At 39.4% G+C, this 22,892-nt stretch overlaps 1 protein-coding gene across 1 annotated transcript in view; it reads right to left on the minus strand.

The window, feature by feature from the left end:
• Window positions 1–1,081: 1,081 nt before the first annotated feature.
• The window catches only part of PSME4 (proteasome activator subunit 4), a 97,988-nt gene continuing 76,177 nt past the window's right edge, over window positions 1,082–22,892 (minus strand). Inside the window, exons 39-48 of the mRNA XM_063443970.1 lie at window positions 21,918–22,009; window positions 20,944–21,075; window positions 15,657–15,865; window positions 13,954–14,039; window positions 11,489–11,617; window positions 9,357–9,512; window positions 5,225–5,387; window positions 4,345–4,478; window positions 3,759–3,897; window positions 1,082–2,098 (exon numbers count right to left, since the gene is read on the minus strand). Of these exons, the coding sequence (XP_063300040.1) occupies window positions 3,763–3,897; window positions 4,345–4,478; window positions 5,225–5,387; window positions 9,357–9,512; window positions 11,489–11,617; window positions 13,954–14,039; window positions 15,657–15,865; window positions 20,944–21,075; window positions 21,918–22,009 (1,236 nt within the window). The 3' untranslated portion in view covers window positions 1,082–2,098; window positions 3,759–3,762. The remainder of the gene's footprint in view (window positions 2,099–3,758; window positions 3,898–4,344; window positions 4,479–5,224; window positions 5,388–9,356; window positions 9,513–11,488; window positions 11,618–13,953; window positions 14,040–15,656; window positions 15,866–20,943; window positions 21,076–21,917; window positions 22,010–22,892) is intronic.

A 22,892-nucleotide genomic window follows, 5' to 3' on the forward strand; every position in this document is an offset into this window, starting at 1 on the left:
TGGTTCTTGCTTTCAAATGTCTACATAATGCTGCTCCCACCTATCTATCCTCCCTTATACACAAGTATGTTCCGTCTAGGCCCTTACGATCTGCTGAAGACTTACGTCTATCTTCTGTCCGTACTCCCACCTCTGATGCTCGCTTTCAAGACCTCGAGGGCTGCACCGTTCCTGTGGAACTTGCTTCCCTCCTCCGTTAGATGCTCACCCAGTCTCCACTCCTTCAAAAAATAATTTAAAAAACCACTTCTTCATAAAAACGTATCAATTAAACTCTTAATAGCTCCCAACTGATTCCTCTTCTGCAACTGTCACTAGTCTAATACTATCCTTACCTTTTGTGTCATTTTACCCCACTCCCTCTAGTATGTAAGCTCATTGAGCAGGGCCCTCAACCCCTCTGTTCCTATGTGTCCAACTTGTCTGGTTACAACTACATGTCTGTTCGTCCACCCATTGTAAAGCGCTGCGGAATTTGACGGCGCTCTATAAATAAAATAATAATGAGTATAATGTTCCCCCCCCCCCCTTTTTGTTATTTAACACATAGCTCGCAGATTATCACCTTATCACTGGGACATCTCATCTCACCTTTTATATATAGGTGGCTTGTTTAGCGACATTCAAACATAAGAGTTGCCATGTTGTCAGCTACACTTATAGCACACGTATAGTGTTAACTTTTAAGAATGTTATCTCTATAGTTGCATAATATCACATTCGGTGCCTTCACTTAAGTTACGAGACGACAACAAAGTCGATAGCAAGGCTGTGTTATTTAATGATGTCTGCCATGCATGTATAATAACTAACTGATCCAAGCAATAACCATGCAGATTACAATGTCAAGCTATATTATATGTTTATCTTGTTCACTTAACCCAAAAAATGTGCAATGCTTTCAATGCCATAGTGGTGTTTCTTTCTGTGTATCATCTGGTTTGCTTCAGCTATTGTGGCAGAGCAAACTTGCCTGTTAACTATTTGCACGAATAAAATAAAGATAAAAAAAAATAAAAAAAATAATAATTAAATAAATAAAAGTCTTACACACTGGAGAAAAAATGAAATACAACAGCTGTTACAAACAATCCATTTATTGTGTCTTAAAATAAACTAAGTATACAATTGAAATAATAAGAGTTTTGGCACTACGCTATACAGTGGTTACGTATATGCGTTGACACCTGATGAATACTGTTCTAGGAACACTGCTGTGTTTTAAAGTTCTGATTCAGTCACTTAGCAGGTAAACATTTAAAAAATGATCGTATTTTTCCTGCGAGGAAGACTGCACAAGTCTTGAAATGGGATGCAGAGTTAACCAACATGACAATTATTTCAATGTACAAATGAACCTGCTAACCAACTGTCACCTTAAAACAGATATTAAATCGGCTTTAAGAGCGCACCACACACACACACACATAACACCCCAAAAACAAAAACAAACAAAAAAACTCTGCATGTTCTCTATATGGTATCGTTAATGGTTTTCGTTTATTGTTGCGCTTTTTGAAAACAAAAAACATTAAAAAACAAAAACAAAAAAATGCTCTATCATAGGAGCAAGAAAAACCAAAAAACAAAACTAAGAAAATAATTTAAAAACAAAAATATGGCATTTGACTTGATACAAAGCTTTAGCTTAGCCTCAGTGTCCACACTGACTTTGTTACAAGCCGATGCCTGAAGCATTTTCCTGCAAACTGTACAATTTATCTACTGTAAAGTCTCTACATTGTACAGTCATGTAAAACATTTGCAAAAAAAACACAAAAAACTTATCAAGTGCTAATGTGGCAAGCAAACCTATACAGACCGTCCATGTTAGTTTAGAGACTAGTCTTTTTCAATCATAACATTGTATCCACTTCAGCCTGTTAAACAGCCCAAACTCTTCAATTAAAATTAAATTGTCTTCAAAGTTTGTGTTCTATGGTTGGCTTAAAAGGAAGGAAAAAAAACAAACAAAAAAGAATGCTAAAAAAGTCCCATCCACTGGGGCAGCGAGAATTCAAAAATGTAAAATATTCCCACGTGAGGTTTTTGGACCATCCTTCAATTCCATCAGTTTATTCCGGAATATGTTCATACGCTGCACAAACAGAATACAGAGAAGGTCGGTTTAGTGCTCTCCTAGATTGCTACATGGTTACTATGCATCATACACACTGTGCTTTAAATGAAATCTATTGACAATGGTTTGATTCAACGAGAAAGAAAAACAAACACATGAATCAACCCACAAACCACACACTGCCAAGACATTACAGGTCACCTTCTAAATCAGGTGTTCCCAAACATGTCAACATCGACATCAGCCATACAAATTAACACCTGTTAATAAAGACATGACATATTACTTTCATAGTATGCTGCCCTCTTTGCCAAAGCAAAGAAATAAGTTATGAACATAATATTTGTTAACGAAAATCAAAGTGGGTGTTATTATTCATATGGAATAAGTTTAATTTAAGAAAAAAACACCGCTTTGAATTTAAAAACATATAATTATATACATATACACAAAAACACACTTGAAATCTTAGATATTAGTGTTAAAGTATTTTGGTTTATAAATGGTCACTTTTAGTTTACAGGGGTTTAAACTATCCTTTCTTTAAGTAAACTATGTGAAAGACCAACAATCCTTAGCCTCCCATTTCAAAATCTACTTCAACAGCATCCAATCGTAAGGTCTGAATACACGTAGAAGGGACAACGAGAAATCAATTGGAGTACCTATCAGGTGCCAGGGTGTTGGTAAAGGATGCGTCACGTGACATACTGTAATTTAAAGCCGACCGTAAATTGAGTCTTGTGACTTTGAACAGCACAACAATGTTTTATCAGTTATCACAGGATTATTTACCAACTTGTGAATTGTTGGGAGTTCAAAAAGGACTATACTGTAAATTTCAAGTCTCAGAATTTCCAGCATAATGAAGAACCCAATTGGTGATGTTACATGGCAGTGTGTAAATAAAACAGACCAGTCCCACTCTGCATTTTCTTTTGTCTTGGCAATAGAGAACCGGAATTAAAGTTAAAGGGACACATCTTAATTAAGTGGTTTTGGTGTATTGACCCTGTCTTTTTTTGAAACATTATAAAAACAAACAAACATTGCAGTTTCAGAGAAATTGCAATTTTTACATTTATCTGAAACCACGTCTCCTGGCAGTCACAAGAGGATCTTCCTTCCCAATACATTTGAAAATCAAAGATCTTTACGTTAAACATCATCATGCACACCATTACATCCATCACAGCCAAGGCTTTTTAAAAAGAAAAATTGCATTTAATTCTTCTCTATGAGAAACATTTGACTGGTGGAGTTCCGTAAACTGCCTCGAATGCATGTTGTGTAGACAATGCTTCTCTATGAGAAGTACTGGACAAAAGTCATCACGACTGACAACTTCATCGGAGGTAGATTGACTCCCGAGAGATGATTGACCTGGAACTAGATTACAGGAAAGGTTCATGGCTTTTTAATTTGTAAATTGTTTTTTTAAACGGTAACCTAAATACCAATAGAAACACTAATGTCAAATATACATTATTTTAGCATTAGAGTGTTACTCTCATGTGAGAGATGTATCTTTAGTTAGATATATTGGGGATGTTGCCGCATTATAGGGTGCTATTTTTCTCTTGGGCAATAAGTGGGTGCATATATTTCTCTACATTGTAGATGGGTTTTCACGGCTTTCTTTGTCGGTGCATAGCATTAGATGGTAAACACTGCTCACCTTTTTACGCATAATAGCACGGGGAAACCAGAAGATCTGTTAAAAGCAGTAACTGGTCATCTGTGAACTGCTGTTTGTGCTCCTGCCAATTGTCAAGATGTGTTCTTCGAAAATTAGATAGTGTTTTCTTTACAGTCATCTGAAAGTAAACATTCCATCAATTTATTCGTATAATTACATACAGGTAGACTCCACAAAACAGATTTTGAATGCTAAAATGCATGTCTGTCAGCTAGTAAGGGAATGTAGCCAGAGGCTAAACGCAATGGGAGAGATTTATCAAAGCAACCTGATGTGAATAGTGTTCCAAAGTTCTAAAAGGGGGGGATCATCACAGAACGCAATGGATTAACAAGAGCAAGAAGAATACACAGGCAATTCCTCTATTTTTACAAATTAGTTTTTAAAATTCTGTAAAATTTGGCAGTATATAGAGTTAGAAACACAGGTTTATATTCCTAGTGCTATAGCGTTCCTTTAGTAATAAAATGTAGGTCACACATTTAGAAAGTTTATCATCTACGGATCTGAAAGTTATCTAGTTGAAAGACAAAAATTACAAGCTATAGAAAGGTAAAAATGTTACCTCTATCGGCTGAGGGTCATTTAGATGTGCACTAAGATCCATGAGAAGTTGTGGCATCCATTGTGGTACATCATAAGGACTGGATAAAATACACGCACTGAGTCCCAATACGCCAGCATGACGTTTTACCAAATCTAGTGGAATAAAAAAATAAAAATAAATTAGACATTTTAAACTCCAGTATATTGATAGCTGTGAAACCACATTAAAACATTAAAGACAACAGCAAATAATGGAATATTGGGATTCCAATTTTTTATAGATTTTACAGTGATTCTGGTGTTCTGGAATTACACAAACAAATACAAAATTTATAAGATATCATATACAGAGAGTAGACAAAAAGGCAGCAGGATATTTATGTCTGTTTTATTAATTTAAGAATTCATTGTTGGGTCAATGGGTTCAAAGCTATAAAAATAAAATAGGAGTACTAGAGTATGAAAGATATACTAAAGTGACTTAAGTGGTCCTTTAAGGTGGTGCTATAGGCTGCCCAACCTACTATTTTCTCACATTTTGAGGCCACTGCATTATCTGTAAACCACAAGGATTTGCAGCATCTGAAGTGAGCACTCTCCAAACCAGGAACTGACTCAGGAGGGGATTATGTGCGCACAGTATTTATAGGAGCCAAGAACACTGCAAGTGGAGGGTGGCCGTGTTTTTCAGGGAATTATGGGGCATTTGAAATATGCACAAGCCATGCCAGCACAAGCTTGCACTTAATGCAAATGATAAAAAAAAACAAAAAAAAAACGAGAAATAAAAACCATAAGTGCTTAACTGAAAAAGGCTTTTAGCTACAATAAGCAGATTTTCTTTAGAAAGATATTTTGAAATATTTATATTACAGATCACTAAAGTCACCAAAGGATACCTGCGGAAGGAATGGTATCCACAGCCATTCCGGAATCTCTCTTCCGTTTCTTGGGTAATCTGGTTTTGCAAAGCTCTTCAAAGTGAGTCTGCATTGATACGTCCATCTGGAGGAAGTTGCATTGCAGGAGCCCACTCAGCGTAGTAGCAGCCATTTCTCGCACCTGGTAAGAAAATGAAAGTAAAAACCAAGCAAATAAGCCAAGACAAACACACATTAAAGGATTCCCAATGAAATCACTACTGGGCAAACCATAAAACATACACGAGAATTGGAGACTCAATTGGATTTAATTTTAAAAATTTTTTAAACTAAACTCTATAAGTCACAGGTATAGATGCAACTGCAATGTTGATAAGTTTTGAGGCCGATTGGCAATTACTATGTGTCTGCAGTAACCCAATCTGACAATCAGAATACAGAGGTTTTAAAGTCTGGGAATGTACATGAATTGCAGATGCACCTGTCACTGCACAACTACTTAATGTTTTAAAGGGGCCTTAAATTTAGTGACTGCTCATGGACACACCGCACTGGAAAACAGAAGAATTAGCAGGATTCCTTAGACCAGACGGAGTCAGGCACTTTACAGGAGAGTGTATAAATGCTACCAACATTACACAATTAAAATGTAGCACAGACGTGAATCAGCAAGTCTCTGCTGTGCCAGAATCAAGACAGGTGTTTATATCCTATGCAAATACAATGTACCAATAACTAAAAGCAATAATATTATTTAGCCAGAAAGGCTACAATTAGCGGATCATAGTTTATGTACATCTACCATTTAAATCTGTAAGGATTAAAGGCAGAACTAACCATGTAAGGATGAGGATCGAACATGTACGACCAAGAAATATTGCAGTTGGTGCACTAACCAAACCATTTCTAAAGCCCAACTTTCAATTACGCTGTGTAAGCAGTCATTAAGACGGGAATCGGATAGGCACCTTCTATCCATCAGTCCAAATAACAGTTTGTGCTGTAATTCACAAAGTACTCCGACTCCTTGTAGCCATGAACTAGTTAAATAAACAACTGTGGTCCCGCCTTAACCGAGACAAAAGGCAAAATAGTCAGAATGCCAAAACACTGGACAATAAACTTAATCTACAAACAGATTTAAGTTTGCATTAATGATATATTATTCACGAGACACATATTGCATTTCCTACTATTAAACAGGAGAAAATATGGCCAAATCTATGCATAGCATCCACCTCGCTTCAAGAAGAGGGGTAAGTATATCGCGCAATAACGATCATTAATGACGGGCCACATTTGCTAATAAGTACATATTGTTACATGTTAAAATGTAAACAAAGAGATACATCTGTTTGGTGAATAAAGCAGGGTCCACCGCATTGCATGTAATGTGGCGTATTACATTAAATTAGATCTTTGAACAGAATGTTCTAGAGCGGCACAAAGCAATAAGTGTGCTAATTAAACAGAGCAACCAGACAATAAGCTCATTTGCACGTCCGTAGCACATTATTAAAATGTGATCAAATTGATTAAGAATTGTCAAAAGTATGAAGTGAAATAGCATGGCAGAAATTCTACTGGCAATTTGTGGGGCACTCTGGGAGCCGGCTAATAAACGAAGCATGAAAAAAATAATGTAAACGGCAGAACGGGAGGCGGCACGGCAGTAAAATGAGCACACTCACTGGGGAGCCTGACATTAAGGTCTGTTCCCTGCACTGAAATACATCTTCCATACAGTCTCAGCGCTCGCTGGCACACGGTAGACCCGCTATTTCAGTGTTTGTATCTTTATGAAACAGATAAACGGTCTGCTTTGTGAACATTCTGATTAATAAAGTTCAGTCAGGTTTGTAAAAAGGAATCTTCTTTACCTCCAGTGATCCATTGGGGTTTATTCACTAAATACCAGACTGCAGTAAATTCAAAACAAAGTCTCACATTTGAGGTTGTAACAGCTAAGCTGCAACTACAGCGGATTTGCAGAATTTGCATAAACTTTGCAGTTGATTTTTCAATTACAATTCAGTGTTTAGGCAATAGAATTCCCTGGGTTCCCACTATGCATTCCAAGGGGCGACTCACAAAGCATCATGGGAGTTTACATTTCCTCTTAAACACTGAGGGCAGAGGAGGATTCAAGGAACACTCCATAAAACCCCAAACAATTTATATATCCCCCAAAAAGATGTGTGTAATCAGTTTTGCATGGTTTCTTTAGAGTTATATGGAATATTGCCTTGCCACAGCTGCAGTTACTGAAAGCCCTGTCCTTCCCCATCCCAGACTGACTAACTGTCCAATACAGACTTCCCAATGCAGCTCAATGAGAAGTCTTAGCACGGCAGGTTTTCAAGGCAATTGCTGCCAGTTGACAGAGCCAATCCTGGGCGCTCTGTAGATAGAGGCACATTGGAAAGGTGTGCGGCAATAGGCTCCATCCCTCTCATTGGGCCCCACCCCCTCACAGTCAGCCTAGCCGGAATGCAAATGCTACAAGCCAACAAGCCGTTTGAGAATAACAGCCAATTTTGGTTTCAAACCGCCTTACCAGTGCTAAGGCACAGCTCACCCATTTGGGCACAAAGATGGCACTGATTAGCTATTTAAAGACAGTGATGGCACCAATTAACTGTGTGGGGACAGTGATGGCACTGGGATGCAGTGTGGTGACAAAGATGGTCCTGACCAGCTGCGTGGGGACAGAGATGGTCTTGACCAGTTGTATAGGGACAAACATGTTACTGGGAAGCTGGTTACCAAGATGGTGCTGACCAGCTATTTGGGAACAAAGCTGGCACTGTAGGAACTTGGGAGGCCCAAAATGGTAAAGTGATTTCCATAAAAAATGGGTGTGTCTAAAAGGGTTTGCAATATTGTCACACCTACCTGGGGCACCAAAAATGTTTGTTCACAAGGTATCAGTGACCCTCCACTGAGCTAAACAACCAGGAAGTAACATAACTGTTTGATTAACAGCCAAGGGTGTAACTAGGTTAAATTTATAAAAAAGTCAATTTCTATTGCAATCTATGAAAAAAGAGAGGGCATGCTCTTCACAGATAAAGCACTTCAGCAAAGTGCTTTATGTGTATGTGGAATGTCCCTTAAAAGTTAATATGCAAGCAGCTAGCCAAAACAGCTAGCCATTCAGGTTACTAGCATTCCCCCAAATGCTGGTAGATTCAACATTTAGTGAATTTATACTTTTTTTGTGGGGGCATACCAAAAAAAAAAAAAAAAAGAAGAAGAAGATTAAATGGACACTATAGTCACCTGAACAACTTTAGCTTAATGAAGCCGTTTTGGTGTATAGAACATGCCCCTGCAGCCTCACTGCTTAATCCTCTGCCAAATATGCACACTTCCTTCTCCAGCCACTAGTTGCCATAACTTCATCATAAGACCATTAGCAACTTCAGAGGCTGGGACTGGGATAGAAACTAACAGTGTTCAGCACCCATCACACTTCGCTACATCACAAGTGTAAACCATTGCATATTGAACTCCAACCACCTAGACATGCAGCCCATAAAATCACATCACACGCGCGTAGACACACAAACACACTTAGCTTCCACACAAACAGAATTCTTTCCACAACACCCATGCCAACTCAAATACACCAAGCAATATACGGCATATGAGATGGGTGGGAGAAGGGGGAGTTTAAAAATCAGGCCATTCATCCCTAAACTATGTGGGCAATAAGGTCATATTCAAGGAGGTACCAAAATGTATTCAAATATTTTTGCCAACAAAATCTTTAGTTTTATCTATAGGTCTCATGTTGTAATACCTGAAGATAGCGGCTGCCTTCTAGAAGTTTATTACTGCAGTGGTTTTAAGAACCTTTTACCACCCCAACCCCACCCCCCATGCTCAGAGCGGTATTTTACAATCCCAAGCGTTCACATTCAAACTAAGCATTGTGGGATAAGACCATACATGCACATACGCTTAAACAGTGGGTTCTATAACCTCCGTACCAGCAGCACTGGCTGACCAGAAAAATGCTCTCTGGCTCTACAATAAATTATACATTTTATTTTGTCAGATTTTTTTGCAAATCAAGATTTAATGGATAAGCATTTGTTTCCGTAGAAAGAAGCCAATTTGTGCACCTTTCACACAGACATCTTACCTCTAACTGTTCATCAGCCATGAGTTGCAGAACCAGCCACCTGACTCCCTGCACAGCTTCTTGATTGTGAAGGAAAATGAAGAGATTATAAAAAACCATGTTCTGGACATAGTTCAGAATGGTGTATCGAGCATGCCATGAACTGCTTCTCGATGTCTGGGGAAAAAAAATTGAAAAAAAAAACTATATTTCATCCATAGAACATTTAAATGCAATATTGGGAACAAAAGAAAAAGATTAAGATTTAATTACGGACGGGGGGGCGGGGCGGGCCGCCGAGCTGAGCGGTCGCAGGACAGCTCGGCTCCTGCACAAAGAGGCACATAAAGCTGACAATTCGTAAAATATGATGGCAACAACCCACCAATACCTGCAGACCATGAAGTAACCGGGCTGCCCGAGCTGGGGAGAGGCTGGCTCCCAGAGTTTTAGTCTCTCAGCGGAGAGGGCCCGCGGCATCAGACGGGACCTCGCCTGGCGGTGAGTGGAGCGAACGGCCACCGCACCACTATCCTGCCCGACGGAGCCCAGCGTACAAGCATCAGCGGCGGACCCGGTCCTGATCCCCTCCCCCCCCCTCCCTGGACCGGGGGGGTGAACCCGGTCCAAGCCGTGGGGCCAAACTCGGAGGCACAATCACAACATCATGCTAACCTGAGACCTGCGCTTAAGATGGCGGCAGCCACGTGCACAGGAACCAGAACACAAAGCCTGAGTCAGACTGCAGCTATCACTTGGCCCGGCGCACAGAGCACCAAGTAGTAAATGATCATTACGAGACAACGGTTCCCCAAGCCCGGAGACTCACTGGACACATGGCACTCGCCACTCACCACTCACGTGGAACCTGCGGCCGAGAAGTCCGCTCACTCTTCATCTGAGCTGGGCGCTCAACAGGAGGAACCCCTCCACAGCCTGCCATGCTCCCAGGGAGAAGCTTAGGATCCGGGGGAACCCTGGGCCCACGATCCTGGTGATGGGATCAATGGCGGAAGGGCGCGAGCACCTACTAAGGCCTCAGGCCGAAGACAAGCGACCCCCGGACGCAGAGATACCACGACAGCCCACCAGAGGAACCAGCTGAACCTGGTCGGCGGGGAGAGCGCAGAGACCGACCCACAAAAATGGACTGGTGCTGCACGCTCACAAGATGGACTGTAAGGCTAAACGACACCTGCCTATGCATTTCTACACTGAGGCAGGCTGCTGATTTACACAGCCTCTGTACTGAGCTGATGGAACCTGATCCCGTGCTACCTTTATTGATGTGCACACTATGCCTGACACGGAACCTAGCCTGCATAGCTGTAGAATGATGTGTTTGTTTACAATCTATAGTTTAATAGTTAATTTAACACTTGAACCGTCAAGCGGACATCGTTAGTGCTAGCATAAAGGAGGTACACTCTGTTGGGTCTCTAGCTAATAATGTGAAGTAAATAACAGGGGGGTCAGATCATACATGTGCTTAGCACATCAGTCACCAAATTTGGCTTGCACATGAAGCAACATACCACATCAGCACGGCTCACACAGATCAGCCCAACAGTTCTCATGCTCCGCTCTACTTAAATAACACCTGCGCACCTAGTAATCCAACAAAACGAGCCACAACTTGCTCATAACAATGACTGACACACAGCATTGACATTATACGGAACATCAAGCTCAGCCAGACCATAGTTTAAGCTATCTACTGATACCGACGCAACGACCTATAAACTGCTAACATGACGCGGGTTCAAAACTTTCTATAGCCTTGCAGTATTTTTATCTCAACTCACCTAGACAGACAACGCTTTCGAGTGGGCTCACATTACTGCGGCTTTACCACAAACAAGCATACCGAGCTAACCAGACATAGTGACATAAATGACAAATTTTGTTATGACTTGGTTTAAAACAAGTCTCCGTTAAGCGACTTACAAAAACATAAAAATGAGGCATCGATCTGGAAATGTACTTAACAATATTATTGCTGTATTAACCCCATGCATTTCCCCCTCTTTCTTCTGTATCCTCATATTTGCCTTAATATAATAAAGATTTACAAAAAATATTTAATTACGGACAAATAACCAAGTTACTGAAAACGTGTTTAAGCATAGCTAATGAGGAAGAACATGACTTACTTGTCTGAGTACATCAAGAACCAAAGGCACCTGCTCTGCGTAGAGCAACCCTTGTGACATTAGGGACAAGCACAGCTTTGCATCTCTTTTCAACTCATCGTAATTGTGGTCGTTTTCAACAGGAGCGATCTAAATGAAAAATAGTCAGAAGTTAAGTAAATATTCAATTAAAAGAACAAAAATAAAAAATCAGAAACCACATAAGAAAACAGAAAAAACTAAAACTTTAAGCATGTACAATTATTTAAAAAAAAAAAAACAAGCAAACAAAACAAAAAAAAAAACACCACATTTATGAGAAATCCTATTAGAATCCTAAATTTATTTTGCCATGGTAACGATGTGATAAATAAATGCCTGAATAATTTAAGAGGACTGAAAACCAAAGACTAACCGTAAACTTTGCAAAGAGTATCCACAAGATTTAATACAGAAGGTCCGTGTGATGAAGCCTTTTCATGCATCAGCATTAAAAAAGTTTTTTTTTTTTTTTTTTTTTTTAGATGTTTAAAGTTTTTATTGTGAGAAATGGAAAACATTTAAAAACTGAATTTAATGCAATGCCGAAACATCAGTGCTTCATTTTACATAGAAAATGACAAGTGCAAACGGTAGAATCATTCAGCGCTATTAAAACATAAAAATGCATGGCATTGACCATCAACATCGTCTTATTGTCAAAAGTAAATTGTAAGAATTTTCTAGGGACAAACTGGCAATATTATTCTATATTAAACTGCTGCTTAAATAGGACAGGCAGGCAGATGGATAGTACAACAGCAAACCAAAAACAAAAACAAAAAAATAAATACAAAAAAACCCACATCTCAGTGTATACATTGCAAAGAAATAGCCAAGTTTGAAGCAGTTCAGTGGCAAGATATACTATGGTATAAGTGGATCCATATTATTGCTTTATTGAAACAGATGTTCCATTTGCTACAAGGATAGCTATTGGTGTGTGCGAATCAAGAAATCGGAAAATTCTGTTAATCCCTCTTACACAATACAGCATTTTCTTAGGATGACTCTGAACGAGAACTGGGTCCATACTATAATTAAAAACTAGAGAAGGTGCATTTATTGTTCTATTATTGCGAGTTTAATACCTTTCATTTGTGGTCACAGAAGACATGGAAATAAAGAATTCCATCGATCTTTGCTGGGCCCTTGGATTTACAGCTAAAACCACGTAGATGCACATTATGTATTATGTAGGAAGATACTATAGGAAGAGAAGTGGGGTAATCACCATGGAAACTAAAAGAAAAAGAAGTGCTATTTATATAGCTGCTTATTCCGCAGCAGTTTTACAATTTTAGAATGGGGAGATTTAACAATAAGTATATATCAGACACAAGAGGTGAAGAAGGCCCTGCTCAACACAATTCTACAATCTATGAGGAAGGGGTAAAGAAACGAGAGAAAGACAGTCTGATCATTCATTTGCAATCTCATTTTGTGCCACCTCCTCGCCTCTACTTGTCTCAGTTGGTGTTCCCCAAAGCTCTATTCTTGGTAAAAAAAAATGTATTCACCACTTAGTGAGTTGCAATAGTCAAGTCGGGAAATGAGGAGTACATTAACAAGTGCCTTAGCGGTGTTTTAAGTTAGAAAAGGGCAAATGTGGACAATATTTTTAAGATGCAAGCTGCAGGATTTGAAGACAGGCTGGATGTAAAGAGAAACAATAAAATGTCTTCAAATCCGGCAACTTGCACCTTAAACATATTGTCCACATTTGCCCTTTTCCAACTTATGACACAGCTAAGGCACTTATTCATGTACTCAATTCATGACTAATGCAACACACCAAGAAGAGAATTTAAAAAGGACCAAGAACAGAGTCTTTGGGAACATCAACTGACACATGTCGTGGCAAGGAGCTGGCACAAGACATGGAGACCACAAATGAATGTTCAGAAGGATAGGATTGTCCATAGGATAGGATTGTTGTGGAGTACTTAAAGAAGAGAGTGGGCACCAGTATCAAAAGCAGTACAGAGATTGAAGAAAAAGGAGAGCGTAAAGAACTTTAGATTTAGCAGGAACCAAGTCATTAGTCCTTTAAGGGCGGTTTCAGTAAAATAGAGTGAGCAGAAGCCATATTGAAAAGAGTTTATATTGAGAAAGCGAGCTGGAAGGAAAACCACAAACCGCTCAAGAAGATTACAAGTTAGGGGGGGTAATGATATGGGATGGATTGTATTGTAATTGCTACATTTTTAAAATGTTCCCTCACTTATATTGCCAGCAGGTTTGTAGAGTTCCCTAGAGGTCTTTATAGTTGAAACATTGAATTGAGAAAGTCCAAAGTCACACAGAGTAATAACATGTCTCCGTATCCAGTTTTATTCAGAGAGAGTTTTTCCACCTGCAGCACACCCGTAGTTTGATGCTAAGCCATTACTCACATATATGAATCTGTAGTTAACTACAAGAGGAGGTAATATTCATAAACTGACCTTAAAGAGCAACGGGAGGATCTGCATCTGCTCTGGAACCGCCGTACAAAACGATCTGCCAGCACTTGCCATAATCCACTTCAATACTGAAAAGATAAAACATTAACACGGTCACGATAACATCGGTATTTCAAAATTATGGTTGAAGATCAACCAAAATGACTAACTTCATGAATTGTCTAATGTGGTGTAAACATAGAAAGCAAAAACAAAAGATCTATTTTTTAATTTAGCTTTAAAGAGCTTTTAACGTTATAAAGACCTTTTATAAATCGCAGAGATCCATTTCTCTTGGCACAAAAAATTATTATTATAGAGGCATGACATATATCAACACTGTTAAAATGTTGCATGAGAGGATGGTTTGGAGCATTATAACTTTCTGCAGCAGCTGGTGGTTTCATAGGATTTAGGATAGCTGTGCTGTTATAGTGCATAGTTCACACACCTTAACATTCTGGCTAGACGTGAAATATGCTTTAGAACCAGAAAGTATCAACTTTAATATACACAGGAAACTGAAATTTTACGTAACAAAAACAGCAGTTTTTTGGGTTTCTAATCCAGACTTATTGCGTTCACTGAATATCGCACTGCATTTTTTTATTGATGCATTTAAAGAGAAAAAAAACAAACAGTGTAATATACTCTTAATGGTTTTGATCACTACATGTGCCAAGCCAACAATTTGTCTGCAGACATTTCATTTGATGAACACGGAAAAGAACATGTGGATATGAAAGCTAACGCTTTTGCATACATGAGAAAACCCTAAAGGATGAATTGGAGAAAGCTTTGTGGCGTCCAATTCTAATACGCTAGCAATACAACTGGGCGGCTCCTCCAACCAATAAACAGAAAATATGACATCATAGCCAGATAGGTAACTATAAGATGAATGGCAAATCAAGACAATCTCGTCAACAGGACACAGATGCTGGCTCAGGAGAAGTGTTGAACAACAAACTGACAACATCCTTATTGAGAAGCAAAAACACACCTTGACCAGTATAAAATCACTACAGATGGACTTTGCTGGTTTGTGTGTCAACCCTGGTCATTCATCTGATATACAATAGGAGTAGGAACTCTCCAAGTTACACACAAAAGGGACATGTCTGTTGCTTGCTCACTTCTGCAGAGGTGAAAAATGTATTTCAGTTTTGTTTTAACAAAAAGGAAAACTATAGGGTCAGCAGCACAAACCTTTATTCCTGACCCTATAATATTAAAAAAAAAAAAAAAAAAAAAATCTGTCCCCTTGGCTGACATCAGAAATGATGATCTGAGCCAATCACAATGCATTCCCATTGGAGCTTGTCAAGGAGGCAAATCAAGGGCAGAGCCAGCACAAGCCAAGCACAGACCTGGCCAAACAGTATCTCTATGCGGAAAGTTCAGCATCTCCATGCAGAGGTTGGAGACACTGAATGTCAGTCACAGTGTGCAGCACTGCCCCAGGAAGCACCTCCAGTAGCCATCGGTGGAGTGGTCAGTGGAGGTACCCGGAGGCTGTAATGTAAACACTGTATTTTCTCTAGGGGGAATACAAAACAAAACAGTGTTTACTGCAAAAATCCTGAAGGAATGATTATACTCACCAGAAAAAATACAATAAGCCGTAGAGTAGTCCTGGTGACTATAGTGTCCATTTAAATATTCTTAGGTTATTTTATTTTTTTAAACTGGGGTTAAGCACTTACTTGTCTTCATCAGTTTAATAGCCTGGGTCCTTTCATCCTGTTCTCCTTGTCCATTCTCTTCCATAATATGGTTCTGGATTTCTTCATCAGCCTCCATCAGAGGTTTGAGTTTGTCCATGATCCTGGCAGTGAACTCCGAGATGTGAGGAGACTTTGTTGACATGGTGTTTGGTAAGTTGATGTCAATCATAAAAATATATGTAAGGACACTGGAAAGGAATGAAAAGGTTAATCAGACTTAATTTTAATAATTCATAGAGCCATTTTTATGATGGTCAGTCACATGCATAAAAACAATATAGTTTGCAAGTGTTGAAACAAATTACACGCTGTAGTATGAACAAAAGGTAAGGAAGATTTATTCTTTAACCCCTTAAGGACTGGACTTTTTTTGCGATGTTGTACATTTGCGACCAGGCATCTTTTTACACTTTTGTGGTGTTTGTGTTTAGCTGTAATTTTCCGCTCTCTCATTTACTGTTCCCATACAAATTATATATTGTTTTTTTCAGGACAAAAGGGGCTTTCTTTACATACCATTATTTATATAATCTCATGTAATTTAATTTTTAAAAAATGAAAAAATATGATGAAAAATTGAAAAAAATACATGTTTTTTGACTTTTATGTGAAAAATCTTTTATTCATCTACAAAAGCGAATGAAAAAAACTGCTAAATAGATTCAAAATTTTGTCCTGAGTTTAAAAATACCCAGTGTTTACATGCTTTTTGCTATTTTTTTGCATGTTATAGGGCTATAAGTACAAGTAGGATATTGCGGTTTCAGAACATATATTTTTAAAATGTATCAATAGTGACATTGTAACGCTATTATCTGTCATAAATCGCTGAATAACACCCCACATGTACATATTTTTTTTAAAGTAGACAACCCAGGGTATTCAATATGGGGTATGTCCAGACTTTTTTAGTAGCCACTTAGTCGCAAACACTGGCCAAAGTTAGCGTTCATATTTGTTTGTGTGTGAAAAAAGTAAAAAACTAAATTGAACGCTAATTTTGGCCAGTGTTTGTGACCAAGTGGTTACTAAAAAAGACTGGACATACCCCATTTGCAATACCTTGGGTTGTCTTCTTTCGCAAATGGTATGCCATCATGGGGGTAATTCTCATTCCTGGGCTACCATACGCTCTCAAAGGCAACGTAACCAACCTGGCCATTTTCAATGTAAAAATATTTGACCCATATATTTGACCCTGTAACTTTCAAAAACGCTATAAAACCTGTACATGGGGGGTACTGTTATACTCAGGAGACTTTGCTGAACACAAATATTAGTGTTTCAAAACTGGAAAATGTATCACAACAATTATATCATCAGTAAACGTGCTGTTTATGTGTGAAAAATTAAAAAAAAGTCACTTTCACTGACAATATCATCGCTGTGATATGTTTTACTGTTTTGAATCACTAATATTTGTGTTCAGCAAAGTCTCCCGAGTAAAACAGTACCCCCCATGTACAGGTTTTAGGGTGTCGTAGAACGTTACAGGGTAAAATACAGTGCTAGCAAATTAAATTCTCTAGACTTTCGGCCTGGGTTGGCAGGCAGGTCCCTTAAATTGCAATCAATAAAATAACTTAATTATGTAAAAATATTACATAAATACGCACGTAGAATTTAAATATATGTGCATATTTATATATTTGAAGTCTACGTGTATATTTATATAATTATTTATGTCATTTTGTATATGGACATATGAATAGTTCGTATTCTTTTTATTTATTTATATATACATAGATATATATACAATTTCATTCTAAGTGTATTTTGATATAAATATATATATATATTAATATCAAAATACAGTTAGAATAACATTTCGTATAGATATATAATTTTTTTTAATTTTTATTATTATTATTTTTTTTTTATTATTTTTTTTTAATTCTTTATTTTATTTGTGCATAGGTTGTACAAACAGGATGACAATGCCACAACAGCTATTGCAAGCCTCATAAACATCGGTATTACAAATGTCTGGCATGTAAGGTCATAGCACATTTTTAGGAAAAAAAAGTTGCTTACATCTTAGTATCTGCATATTATGTGTAACAGAACAGAATACGCAAAGCACTGATCAGGCAGTTAATTGTACACTTACAAGTTACAAGGCATTTTAGTATTCTGCACATTTTTGTTAAGCAAGGTAGATTACAAGCTAAGCAAAGCATGTCTAGGTCACACATTCGACAGGATGATGCGACTAAGCGGGTCAGAATCCTAGGCATGTTGATAGAGTTATGAAGGTGAGAAAACATATTTAGTAAGATAGGCTAGTCTAGTGTGTCTGGTGTATTGGTTTGCATGAGGTATGCTGATTCTTGGTATTACAACGTTTACTTAGCGGGTAGCATCTACAACGTTACTATACAATCTTGGTAACGAGTATGCTTGTTGTCGATTATAAAATAAAAATGTGAGTGGCAGGCAACAGGCCTCATGGGGACATGGCCTCGTGTGGTGAACAGAAAATGGTACAATAGGGAGGTTATTATTGTGAGAAAACAAAGTAAAGTATTGAAGGGAGAAGCATAGGAAAGAAAACATATGCAGACAGTGATGGTTACTCAAGTGTCAAGTCCAGCTCGGTTGTGGAGGCTGTTGTAGGGTCAGGGTAGCGTCCTGAGCGGCAGAGGCTCTATTTAGACAGGAGGCTCTCCTGACAGGAGTATGGGTGCTCTGTCAGCCTATACCCCGCTTGGGAGAGGACTTTGCGGGCGCTTGAGAGTCCTGCTGGGATCGAGCAAGGTGGGACAGTGTGGATGCCATTGGTGTTCTCAGCCGCCTGTCGCCATGAATATCTGTGCCGGTATTGACGGTGGGTGGTCTCTTTGTTTGGGTCACTGTGGCTCTCTTTGGCGGTGGCTGTACTCGGTGCTGTGAGGCCGTCCCGCTGGCTGGAGGTTGCGTCGTGGTTCTCAGCCGTGTGCCGGGTCTAGTGGGGGCCCTTGGGCCCATTCGAGCTGGCCTTGCCATGTGGCTCGGTCGTGGGTGTTTGCGTGCATGCTGGAGAGGCCTCCGTCTGCGGCACCATCTTTGGGATGTCGTCGGGTGCTTGTCAGCGCGGCTGTGGCAGGTGCCCTTTAGTTTGCTGTCAGGTGGGGTTGCCAGATTGTGTGTTGTAGCCTGTTGCTCCCGGATTGCTATCTTCCTCCAAAACCTGGCGAACAGCTCATGTATTTTGGCTTCGAGGTCAGTTGTCTTTGTGCTTCGAGCACACGTGGCATCGGCCATCTTGCCTGGCTGCGCAGTTTCTTGCTGCTCGCTGGGTTCCACCCCTGGAGTCTGGGCAGAGAGGTTGCCCCTCAGGGCTGGACCGGGATGACCCCCGCCGGTCCAGGGGGGGGAGCAGGGCATTGGTGGGTCCGTGTCTCTACCGCTTGGGCGAGGAGAGCGGCCGTCTCTCCCCAGTCCCGCCATCAGTAGGCCGCAGCTCTCCACCTTGGGTTCCCGGTCACCAATTCGCTTGTGACAGATATCAGGCTAATCCCTGGGGTCACCCCTGTTGTAGGGAGTGTACCCCGGTTTGCTTGGTTTCTCGATTTTAGCAGGTATCTGTGTGGTATCGATAAGCAAGGCAGGAGCCCAGTTTACACACGTCTGCTCAGTTCGCTGGCTTGGCCCCGCCCTTTATTATTATTTTTAATTTTTTTTAAATTTAATTTAAATTATTTATTATTCGTATTTTATAATAATATATATATATATATACACAATATATATATATAGTTATTATATATATTATATATATACGTGTGTAAATTAATTATAAGTGTATTTTTATATTAATATATGTACATATTAATATAAAAATACACTTAGCATGACATTATATATATGATATATAGACATATATTATATAGGTATAATATATGTCTATATATCATATATATATATATATATACACACATATATAATAATATTTTTTTTTTATTAACTTTCACTTTAAATTTTTTTTATGATTTTACAGTTGCAGGGAGACTGCCTGTCAGCACAGACAGTCCCCCTGCAGGCAGAGACTAGGACACCTATTGTGACCATGTGGTCGCCCTGTTGGGCGATCACATGGCCCCAGGGGTCCTAATCCGCCATGGGGAGACTGTCTGGGCTGCAGGCAGTCTCCCCACAACGGGAGCAACGCCGATCGCCGCCGGGGGAACGACGGCGATCGGGTAAGTACATTTTAAATTTAGGACGGTTCAGGACCGTCGTCGGCCGGCAAGGGAAAAATGCCGATGACGGTCCTGAACCGTCTTGCGTCCTTAAGGGGTTAACAGTCTAAAAGCAGAAAACAAGTGAAACTCTTATGTGAGAAGTCGTCATGTGGTCGAACAATTTTAAGGTGCTTCCTTCAACGAAAGTTACCCTTCTTGCATGTTGGTGATTTGATATGACTTATTTTAACATTTGAATTAAGTTTACAAATCACTTCTGATAAAGTTTTACCCATTCCTAATAATTCATACCAACCTGTGAAATTTGGGGTTTATAACCAACTCTCCTACTTCCTCTACATTTTTCCAAATTCTTATTTTCACTTTGTCCATTGGTTTTGCCCAGTTGACCAAGCATGAAGGAGCTAATAACCTTAACCTCGTCTCCACTCCCATGTTAATTGGCAACTTTAATGTGCTTCTCAAATCGCATTTTTAACAGAGCCCACCTCACCTCTGAGAACGACCCAACTCTCTCAATATACAACAGCCCTCCACTGATCTCCATCTTCTCATCTTTCAGTCCCAATCTGGTAACTTCTCTTTACAACTCTACGCTTTCTTCTAACCTGGTGAAAGAAGGACTAACCAAAACACACTGCTTTTTGCAGTCACAACCTCAACATTGACATAAAAAAAATTATTCTGCCACCTCCAACAGATGTGGAGTGTTTGTGGAGATCTTGAAAGGTCTCAATACAGCAGACTTCATGTTCTAAATTCAGGCTATATTTCTACTGCCTAGCAATGCAACGTCCATATTTTCGTCATCACTACCTTATAACTCCAAGAATCTTTTCCCATAAACATACTAATTATTGATAAAATGTGCTACCATGAAGGCATTATGCAGATGTCTGTTTTCAAGCATGTACTTTCATCTGTACATCCTTGAATCCTACACAAAACCTTGTTATTTGTGGATGGACTAGCAACCCAAAACCGTATTATAAAAAATTTAAGCGGTTAGAGCTGAATAAAGTGGTGTGATCCATTCAAATCATTTTCAATCTGCCCATATTAAAGAAATACATTGTTTTTACCTTCCAATTCGTTCTCGCACGTTCTTGTACACTTGGGTGAGTTTGGGTTCCAGGTATTTGAGCAATCTGTGCAGCAACTGTGGGACCCTCCATTCCTGCTGTGCAAGTCCTCCCTGAAGCACGTACAACCGACTGTAGTGAGATATAAAAAGTCAGTTTTACCACGAAACCGTTTGAAACCTACAAACATAATTCCTGCCCATCACGGTTCCAAACGGTTTTGATTACAGGTGGTCCTCATTTTATGACGGCTCGCACTGACTACCAGCTCTCTAGCGTGAGCAGTCGTGGGGATTAGAGGGATTCCCTGCTCAGGTGTATTTGTGTATGTTCGGGGAAATTGTCCCGAACATAGACAAGCGCACCAGAGCAGGGAATCCCTCAACTCCTCACTTACCGACCGGGTCGTAGGAATGGAACCTGGTCAGTAAGTGAGGAGTACCTGTATACAGGTTTTAGTTTTTCTTTTTTATAAAACACTCCATTGGAGCCCCAGATACACATGGAAACTATTCCAACCTCAGAAGAGATCCGAAATTACATTTGTACCATTTCAGCAAAATGGGGAGAGAAAAGTATAACATTTTCTTTCTTGAGTGAGTGGGCATAAAGAGTCTGAAAATTTGATAAGAAATGGAGTTTGAATTTATAAGTCAGGTGCAACAACCATCATGGCAATCTCACACCTGAATAGAAAAATAAATAAAAAATCAATTTGGCAAATTAATAACTACATAAAAGTAAAAAAAAAATAAAGATGTCCCTTTCAGACAGGCACCAGTATGCAGGTGTCTACCGGCAAATTTGACCCGGGTACAGTCACTATTCAGGACACTATAATCTATAAAAAAAAAAAAAGTATGATTTGGCTGCACCGAATCCCCATTAACCCTGTCAGAGCTACCAGACTGACACAGGCCACCATGTTCTTTTTGATTAAAATGAACACTTATTACATTACGGAATGTGCTTACCAAGCATCAACAAAGGATCCTCCTTCCCCACTCACTGGGGACTCCAGAAGCAGCTCAAAGAGCCAGTGCAGCTTGCGGGGATCTCTGCTTTCCTAAATTCAAATTAAATAGCCGGACATTAACATAGGCTTCCACATCAAAGGTCTTATTTACATTGATGGAAACATTCAGCCAATTAAAATACAGAACATGGAATTCTATATTTAAAGCAACATTTAATCAAAACATTTCAATTAAATTACATATGCGACCATGCTTTTCCAAATCTGCACTAATTCACCATCTGTGTTATTTTGGCAATGTGATTTTGCTATGGGAAAGCAATGTGCTGTATCTTTGAACATAACGGTCAGCTAGTTACAATGCAAAGAGTGGAATAGGTTCACAGCAAACAGGGAACAGAGGTCGCCCACAGTAAAATATGCGAAGCGTAACTTAGAAAAAAAACGCAATGTTTATTAAAAACAAAATTGAAATGAATGTTATATATCTGAAATGCTTGCATTCATTGCATTTCCATTGTGTGGGTTATTAAGATGTGATGAGATCATTCAGTTCATTACATTTTTGATTTCCATTAGAATCCATCTCTCTGTGTTAGAGCTCCCTCACGTGGGGAAAATCAGTTCTCACTACACCCATAATATTCTATTATAGGGATCCTATAGTTTAATAGGTCACCCCCCGCTCCCCTCAGGGCTGAAGGGGTTAAAACCACTTCAGCCACTTACCTGAATCCAGCACTGATGTCCCTGGGCGCTAGGTCAGGCTCCGCCCACGCTACTCCCCTGCCGTCAGGGGAGACCTAATGCACAGCGCGCATTAGACCTCCCCATAGGAAAGCATTTAGTAATGCTTTCCTAGGGGGAAAATCTGACGATGGATGTCCTCATGCAGAGCGTGTGGACACCCGGCGTCAGATAACAAACAACAAGTCAGTTTGAATTCCGGATGCCCTCTAGTGGCTGTTTGGTA

The sequence above is a fragment of the Pelobates fuscus genome, chromosome 2 (genome assembly GCF_036172605.1).
Source record: "Pelobates fuscus isolate aPelFus1 chromosome 2, aPelFus1.pri, whole genome shotgun sequence".
NCBI lineage: Eukaryota > Metazoa > Chordata > Amphibia > Anura > Pelobatidae > Pelobates > Pelobates fuscus.